The 9110-nt window shown below is 38.7% G+C and overlaps 1 protein-coding gene across 4 annotated transcripts in view; it reads left to right on the plus strand.

Moving 5' to 3' along the window:
- The window catches only part of LOC134222430 (putative leucine-rich repeat-containing protein DDB_G0290503), a 635851-nt gene extending 627126 nt beyond the window's left edge, over positions 1 to 8725 (plus strand). The window contains exons 9-13 of one of the 4 annotated variants that reach the window (XR_009982421.1): positions 4712 to 5110; positions 5165 to 7060; positions 7121 to 7249; positions 7385 to 7609; positions 7725 to 8725. Coding sequence is in view for 2 of the 4 variants with exons in the window: in XM_062701580.1 (XP_062557564.1) it covers positions 4712 to 5110; positions 5165 to 7060; positions 7121 to 7249; positions 7778 to 7873 (2520 nt within the window). In the remaining 2 variants the exon portion in view is untranslated. The remainder of the gene's footprint in view (positions 1 to 4711; positions 5111 to 5164; positions 7061 to 7120; positions 7250 to 7384; positions 7610 to 7724) is intronic. The other 3 variants (XR_009982422.1, XM_062701581.1, XM_062701580.1) reach the window with 3 other exon arrangements.
- The last annotated feature ends 385 nt before the right edge of the window (positions 8726 to 9110 follow it).

Raw genomic sequence — 9110 nt, forward strand, 5'->3', positions numbered from 1 at the left:
AATAGTGTTTTGAGCATTACTTCTGAGCCCATCGTCCGATCGGGCCAATTTTCAATAGGAAATAATGAAACAAGATTCTGCGTCGAATGCAACCTGTTGCGAGGAAATCAGTTCAGGGTAAGTGCATTAAAAATGAGCTAGACTTTTTTACGCGCTTTTTTAATGAGAAAAAGTAATTTGGCCATAACTTCCAAGCCCATAGTCCGATCCGGCCAATTTTCAATAGGAAACAATGGGGCAGTATACTCCGTCGAATGCAACCTGGTTGAGGGTAAGTGCAAAAAAGTGAGCTAAACTTTTTGCACTTTTGTTGCGCACACACACACATGCACACACACACAGACATCACCTCAATTCGTCGAGCTGAGTTGATTGGTATATAACACTATGGGTCTCCGGGCCTCCTATAAAAGTTCATTTTTGGAGCGAACATATAGCCTTTACGTATACTTAGTACCTATACGAGAAAGGCAAAAACACTAAAATTCAATCATAAGATTTGTGTATACTGTGTTCAAATGGTCGTTTAGATCATCCGAAGTGGGATCATGGGGCAACACGAATTGATCAAACAGAACCGAGATCTTGTTCTTCTTTTCTCGATTTCTTTGTTTAATGGAGTTTTCTGCGTTGCACCTTCAAAGTCCTAGAAATAATGGAATTACCTAGTTTCATATTCAGAAATATGGTACAAAATACAAGTTTATCCTCGATCATTTGTACTTGTTTTTGAAAACATATGTTGATGTAAAGTAAAATAGAATCTAATGCATGGCTACCAAGATATCCTACTTTGGTACAAGTACAAGGCATATGTCAAATTTCATTCACCCCTTGTTAATTTATGGCTAGCGTAAAAAGCTGGATAATTCGTGTTCCTATAGTTATGAATCCCATTGTTTTCATACGGGACTCGCAACTATAGGAACACTACCGCAACTATAGGTACAAAGCAGATTATGAATTAACTTATTTCAGTGATGTTTTACCGATTTTTTTAGGAAATCCAATGTTTTCACCTTTCTCACGTAATGACAGGTCAACTAATTGATACACAATGTGGGTTGCTGCGTTCAAAACTTGACGATTAAAAAAAGAAAACCGTGAAGTTGTATTTGTTTTGTCCAACGTAAAATGACGGCTGTCATCAAAAACCTTGATTAATCCACCTTGTGGAGTTAGAGCGAGTGATATAGATGGTAGAATGTATAAAAGAAAAGTTTGAAATAGCGTAGGGTCCCTAGTAACCTTTTGGTTTTATGCTAGTTTTATAACACTCTTGAAGGGTAAATTATGGTCTTCAAGAGCGTTTTATACTTAAAATATTACTTGGGGTGGATAGGCCCATTTATTTCTAATTCAATTTAGTTTTAGCTGCCCTGTTGAACGTCCCACCGGGAATTTTTTGATTTTTCCATCCTTCCTATCTTTTATTCTGACACTTTTTTTTGCCTGACCCACATAATTTTAGTTTTAGTTTCGTTACGGCCATACCAAATATGGTAAATATGATGATATACACAAAAGGCGTTTTGCCTCATGGGGCAACAATTGTTGCTCACATACATATATATACCCACAGACATTACCTCACTTCGTCGAACTGAGTCGATCGGTAAGAGTATCTGGCTCTTCTATGAAAAATCCTTACGATGTATGTGTCTGTGAGCTCTAATTTATCAAACCATGGTTAATATGTGCGTGTCACATGATGTTACGATTAAAAATGTTGTTGGCAGAGTGCAAAGATTTAGATACAATGTAGAAAAGGGCAAGCAAGAAATGAATCATCGACATCCTGTTCATAAGTCGGTGTTAGCCACTAGTCCAGTGGCTCTCAACCTGGGGTTCATGTATTCCTAGGGGTACCTTCGCCGGCCCCATGGAGTACCTCTAACAAAAATGCGTTTTGACGGATGTATTACAATTTCAATAAAAACTTATTGGTAATGTTTTGAAATTTTTATTCTAAGTATAGCGATCAGTAAAGCAAAGACTTTTAAATCCTGTCCACCTCAAGCAGTACAGCGTACGAAGGGCTGTGGAACACAAGATCAAAAAGACAAAACGAATGAACAAATTTTATAAGAAATCTTTAATGTACTCTATCTGATCGAGACAAAATATTTAGATGGTTCCGAACTAAAATCTAGAATCTGAAGCTTCAGAAGCCTCCAGTTGAGAGACATGAAGATCTTTTTCCAAAATTCTCAGTAGCTGCGTTGCAAGAAGCTTAGAACCCCCCTTTCAAATGGCTCTTTCCGAAGCATCCCGTAAGCCTCCTTTCAAGAGGCTTCGAAGCATCCTACGAAGAGTCTTGGAAGACTCCAGCCAATAGGCTTTGAATCCTCCTGCTAAGAAGCTTGGAAGCCTCCTGCCAAAAGGCTCGGAATGAAAGCATCCTTTCAAGATCGAGAGATTAAAGATGCTCGGTAGCCTCCAAAGGCCATCAAAGTCATGTGGAAAACTTGATGTATAAATTAACTTGAATCGTAAAGTTTCACGGAATAATCCCAGGCAATTTTTTAGAGAACCATATGTCCCGTTAGTTTCTAGGTCCGTTTTTAATATATCTTATGAAATACGTTCATTTTCATTTACAACAAAAAAAAACTTTAATGAAAGCCTAAGTTCGAACCGGTTGATAACCGCTTCACTAGACCACCGAGTGCGTCAACTTCAGATTACAAATTGGGCAGAAAACTAATGCCGATTGTTATAAAATTCGATAGTGGTCATCTATGCTTCGCGAGAAAATCGGTTGAGGATTATTATAGGAAAGGTTGTTTAAAATTTTTCTTTATTTTGTGCACACATATTCAAACACACAAACATACGGACGGATACACATGTGATCAGCTCAACGATCAGAGTCGATTGGTGTAAAGCACTTTAGGTCTGCGAGACTTCTAGAAAAAGTTAATTGTTGGTGTGACATAGTAGCCTTTCGGTACAACATGCTTGTACAAGAAAGGCAACGCACATAGATTTTAGCACCAAAACGAACATAAAATAATGTGCAGCGTGTCAAATTACAGCAAGCCACAGAAAGGTGTTGTTTGGAGAAGTGTTTTTTAATAGAACATTTTAAAACTTTAGCAAGGTTTGTTGCTTAGAGTGTTGTTACTCAAATAATAAATAAGAAAGAAATAATGATTTTTCACTTCTATCCATATCCAGCCTGTCAAATCAAACGAATATTTAGATACGATTTGATTTACCGGGGATATTTTGATTCATCTTTGAACCCTTTGAACCAGTCTACAGTGGTAAAAAACATTCGTATCACAGTTTGTCGGCTCGCACGCGTTGTTATTTTCTGTTGGCAGTTAATGGCGTCCAATACCATTTGGCAGTCAGCAAACAGCGGCTTGCATCGGAGAAACGCCGAAATCCACTGGCGCGGGTGGCCAAATGTGGCGCTTAGTCTGGTATGGATGTGCTGTGCTACATTAATTTGAAGCTTTATGAGGAAGTGGCACAGGCTCTCTAGCGCATATTTGAACGCACTTTTTCTGTTCCATATTTATATATTTAGATAGTAGGAGACAAGATCAACAGGGATTGCAATTTGATGAACTAAAAACGTATGTTTCGAAGTAATCTATCTTATTTATACAAGTGAATTTGGGTACCATTGTTCAAAGCGAAACCAATTTTACAGCTCAATCGCTGACCGTGGTTACAATTAGCACGTCGACCTTTGCGCTGTTTTCAGCTGGGTATTGGTTTTTCGTCTGCCTGGGCTTAGCTCAAATAACTACCATTATTGCTTTCTGTAAATCCGTCTGTTGTAATGAGCAGTAGCAACCAAAAGTACAGTCAGGGTCAAGAATAATTTACTGTCTATAATTTAGCATCATTATCGAATAAAGTGGTCCTTCGAGAAGAAATCAGTTAATGAAGAGCCACAGCAAACTGTTTTTGAAGAATTTATTGAAAAATTACGTGACATACGCCTAAGTTATACTCAATGCTTCCTTAATGCAAAAAAATTGACTTGATGAGTTAATTCTTTTCTAATCAATTCCACTCTTATTACAGATATGTACAATAAGTACATCCAAATTGTTGTATAATGCAGTATAATAATTTGTATAGCAGATTGACATATACAAAACGGCTGCATTCTAATGCAAAAGAGCTAAAATGTTATTCAAATATTATACATAAAGAATTGTTAGAATATTAAACAAAACCTTTGATTTCAATTAACATCAACAATAACTAAATTCTCGACAAAAAATAACTTTTCATGAACAAATCACTCAATACTGTCGCATAGTACCAATAAGTTTGTCCTACATTTTACACATAAACATATACACAATACATTCACACATTCCGACATAATCTTTATTCGCTGAGTTGAGCCGCTTTGTGTATAATATTATATAGGTCACCGAGTCTTCTTTAAAAGTTTTTTTTTCAGGGCGATTCTTTTTGTACACTTAATGTTTGAGAAAGGTAAAAATAATAGATTGATTCCACTTAATGATGACAATTAAAGTGCTTTCAAATGCACTGCCAATTAATTTTAATTCCTTTAATTGATCATAACAGACTCACCATCCCTGCGAATAAAAGAGGTGTGACACGTGCTTCACTGCCACTTGATTTATACATCAAGAACTCGATATATAATTTGAAATTCTGATCAATGCAAACCAATTCACATTTCTATCATTCTTTTACTCTCATTACCACTCAGTGGTCACTCCGCAGCAATTCCAGTCCAACGGTCGGCAGCAGCAGCATCAACGGCAGCACAACAAAGGACGTATGGACCGACACGGACAAAGAGCACGACGATTTGATCATGCACCACTCGGAACGGTCGGATTCGGGCGTCACATCGCCGAACAGCCATCACCACCTGGATGATCAGCAAACCAGTGGGGTACCATCGCCCTGCTGCGACCTATCGCTCCTGGATCAGATCCCGACCGATGACGTGCGAAAGCGTATTGCGACCATGACCAAGCGGGCCTGCTATGACGAAGAGGACAAGATGTGCCTTCTGCAAATTTTGTCACTGCTGAACAACTTGGAAGCCCTGTCGCAAGATCACGAGATCGTAAACGAGGATACGAGTCTGGAAACGCCTGCAGTAAGTCAAAATTTAATATAGCCTAAATTTTTTCACCATAATCTCTTATTGTAGAAGTTCAACAACTACCTCTTCCCTGAGAGTCAACCAGCCAAGCTACTGACAGCGACGTCTACGCCGTTCAAGAGTCAACAGGGAAAAATGGTGGCCACAGTGCAGCCTTTCAGTAGTAATACCAACAGTCCAGCTCAGACCACCACAGGCGAACCAAAGGGAATTTCCATCGCATCCATTGCGGAAACTTTTGGTGGCATGAAAAAGTCAGCCAAGTGGGGCTCAACTAGTCTGCAGGAAAGTGGAGTTTTTGTGGACGAAATGGTAGTCAGTAGCGTCGGAACGCAAACGGAGGTAGAGGATTTTCCGTGCCTGGAGAAGACAAATGCCGAGCTTTGTGCGGAAATTGAGAAGTTGAACAAATTCCGAGAGAAGATCGAGGAGTGTACAATCAAACGGAACGGAAAAAATCCCGTAGGAGTAAGTCTGTCACTCCCAGCAGAGTCTTGTGAACAAAGAAGACTGCAATTCTATGTTAATCGGATGGAACAGCTAGAGAACAAAGTCAGGGTGTATGAGAGCAGTGGTGATCAGCAATTAAGGCACCTGGCGGATAGATTGCAGCGAGAGATTACGTTGGAAAGCTGGGTAAATCAGCTAAGTGATAAGTTGAACAAACTGGAAGACGAAAACGAAAGACTGGAAGAGGAAAGATGTGAACTAGAGGAGATCGAAAATGACACAAGATTAAGGTTGCAACGAATGGAAGTTGACTACGAGATGATGAGTCAGAGGAATACAGAGCTGGAGATTTCAAAGAGCTCGTATCAAAACAAGTTCCAGGATGCCAGAGACAGCGTAATCAATCTTGAAGAATTGGTACATAAATGCGAGGAAAGGATATTCGTTCTTGAGGAAACTGAAAATGAGCTTAATGATCGTATCGATCTGATACTAGCGTTTATTCCGGTACTGTTGATGTTCAACAGTTGGCAATTGAAAGAGCAGATGGCTTCCACTCGGAAACAATATGCTATTAATTATATCCCACCGGAGCATATAGAGTACTATGAGTCAACAAATGGAGATTTGCAAATGAGACTGAATGATCTGATGAATCGCGAGAAAGAGCTTACACAAAATATTGCCGAGCTGAATCGAGCTTACAATGAAACCCTGGAGAATGCAGACAATCTCTGGGCTCAAATGGAGAAAGAGTACAAAGACAAAATCTCGAAGTGTGAAATGGTGGAATCGAACCTAAAGTCCAAAATTTCACAACTAGAGGAGCGACTGAGCAAAGACAGTGAGTATGCTCACGAGAGGATATCTCATTTAGAAGAAGCAGAAAACAGTCTCAAGCATCGAGTGACCAAACTCAACAAAGAAAACAAAGATCTGGTAGCCAAGCACGCTGCCCTTCTGGAAGAATATTCCACATTAAAAGACGAGTACCGAAAGCTCCAGAACTACCTCAAAGGGACTGTAGCGGAAAACATCGAAAAAGAAAAGCGGAAGATTGTTGCGCTGGAAGAAGAACTCAGCCTCTCTACCACACTTCTCAAAGAAGCAGAAGAAAATCACAAATCCGAGGTTGGGCAAATGCGTGGTAAGCTGCTGAGCGCCACCAAGGAATTAAATCACATTGAAGTGACAAATAGTGAACTTCGTGAGGAAGTTGAGACACTGGAATGTCGTATCCGGGAGCTTTTAACCCTCAGAAATTGCGACGATGAGCGAATCAAGCACCTCACTGAGGAACTGCAATCAAAACAAGCACAAATAAGTCAACTGCAGCACAATTCGTTGCACAGCCATCATAGAGGTGGTTTTGGAAGAAGCCTCGCCCAAGAGCTGGAGAGACCAGTCAAAGGATCATACTCAAAGCTGGGATATGAAATTCATCCTCTGAACCGTAAATTCCCAGGTGATAGCGATAGTAGCAGCGGAAGTGAGGTGTGTACTGTCTGTATTTTTTTTTTGCAGAAACAAGTTTTGTAACATTATCATTTTTAGGAAAAAGTCAAGTTCCCCATTGCAAAGCCAGTGCCGGAAGCCAAAGAAGTTAAAAGTCTGGCCGAAACAATTATTTCAAATGCCGAGAGCCGAGGCATTCGTGCGCCAAAGAAGTCATTTGTCGAGGAGGTAAGAACTTTCCATCTTTTGTTTAGTCTCGGTGGCAGACCCTAACCTCAATAGTTACGCGCCTAATTGGTTGCTGGATGTATTAATAATAATGGCATTGTTTTTATTTTCGATCATCATTTGCTGGTTTCGTAGGCCCGTAGCCGTTTTGCCCGTTGGGTTTGAAGTGTGAATCTCTTTTCATTGTACATTGACATTTAGAGCTACGCCAGCTGACAGATTGGAAGGCATCACACTGAATGCTTTGCGCTGTTTGGATGTGTGAAAAACCAACTAACTTCGTATATTAGCGGACCTTGAAGTGTCAAATCAGTAGGAGTGACAATCAGTACTCCGGGTCTATGATCCGTTGAGACTGTGGTGAGTTATTGGTTCGATGTCGGAATTCGTGATAACTAACAACTCATTGGTTTTTCGTGTACTTTGTTGGTTTTTCGACCATATAACTATTCCTTTTCAAATCATGAATTTGCAGACCATCTGAAGTGCCTTGCAGTGAAGTTATTTAAAAGTTTTGTTCTGCTGCAGCAAAAGCCCTCGACAGGAAGACGTAGTAGGCCAGAAAAACCATGGGCCGATATCGCTCCGACACACAGCATGCGTCGCCTTTGGAGAGGAAAATGATTCTAGTCGTTCACTTTGTTCATAATATTTTTGTATCGCTAGGTTTAGAAGGCAACTGTCTACAGTGCTGTCATCATCCATCATGGAAGTTTATATTTAAATACCGCACAAAACACGACCATTGAAACTCGCCCCATCGAAACAAACGAAACGAATCGTGTCGCAGTACAAAGACACCGATGACGAACTTTTTTAATTTCTTTTTGGAAATTACTCTCTCCCACTTCTCAGTTTGTTTCGATTTATACGCCAAAATTTGTACACTTGGTTTGCATCATTATTTCCCAGTTACACGAATAATTATGTTAAGCTTGCACTTTACTTCGTTCTTTTTGTTGTTTAGTTTTCGTGCCTTGTACATATCCAGATGTTAATGAGTGGACTATTCATCGAATAGGTTTTAATTTGTAGTACAATTTATTTTGTAGTGATTGCTACTTCCTCTAAGGAAAGCTCTGATTTTATTTTATTTCTTTATTTCGTTCCTTAACGTTATTTGAACGTGTGACATTTGTTTTACCAATTTTCGACTTAATTTGAAATTAATAGACTCTTGAAATTTGTTATTTATTCTCTCTTAAACAATCACAGGTGTCTATTTAGACTCTATGAATGTTTTACTTACCTGTTGCATGTGATTGTAAAAACGCATGATCTAAACATTAGAAGTGAAATTATTTGTAATATGTCAATGAAAAAGTAAATCAATAATGTGAGCTTCCACATTGTTTAAAATATACTCAAAGAATCAGTACATAAGATGTTAAAAACAAATCCCACTGTAAACAGACACATCAGCAAGCAATTGTAGAAACAAAATGAAGTAATATATTGGAACTTTATTAGTTTGAATTTCCTTCGTTTGATTATTATCCGAAATCCTTGATAAATATATTTTTTAATTAATAAGGTCCTCTCAGTGGTAAAATTGATTTCTTAAGTGCACTCGGCGGAAGTTATACAGTTTTGACTTAAATCTCTTACATGACTCATACTCCAAACCCTAACGTTCACACTACCTAAAACTAAAACTACAAAGGATTTTACCGACAGAAGAAGAGGATTGTAAATAAATACATGATCCTACGGAAAGAATTACGCGAATTAAGTTAAAGAAATATCCTCAAAACGCTAGTGTTCAAAATATTATTAGTCATGTTCAAAATTTAAGTCAAACGGTAAGTAACAGTAGATTAAGTTTGGTTCAAATTTTACAGCATATATGATGCAATTTAAA

This window comes from Armigeres subalbatus, chromosome 3 (genome assembly GCF_024139115.2).
Source record: "Armigeres subalbatus isolate Guangzhou_Male chromosome 3, GZ_Asu_2, whole genome shotgun sequence".
NCBI classification, from domain to species: Eukaryota; Metazoa; Arthropoda; class Insecta; order Diptera; family Culicidae; genus Armigeres; species Armigeres subalbatus.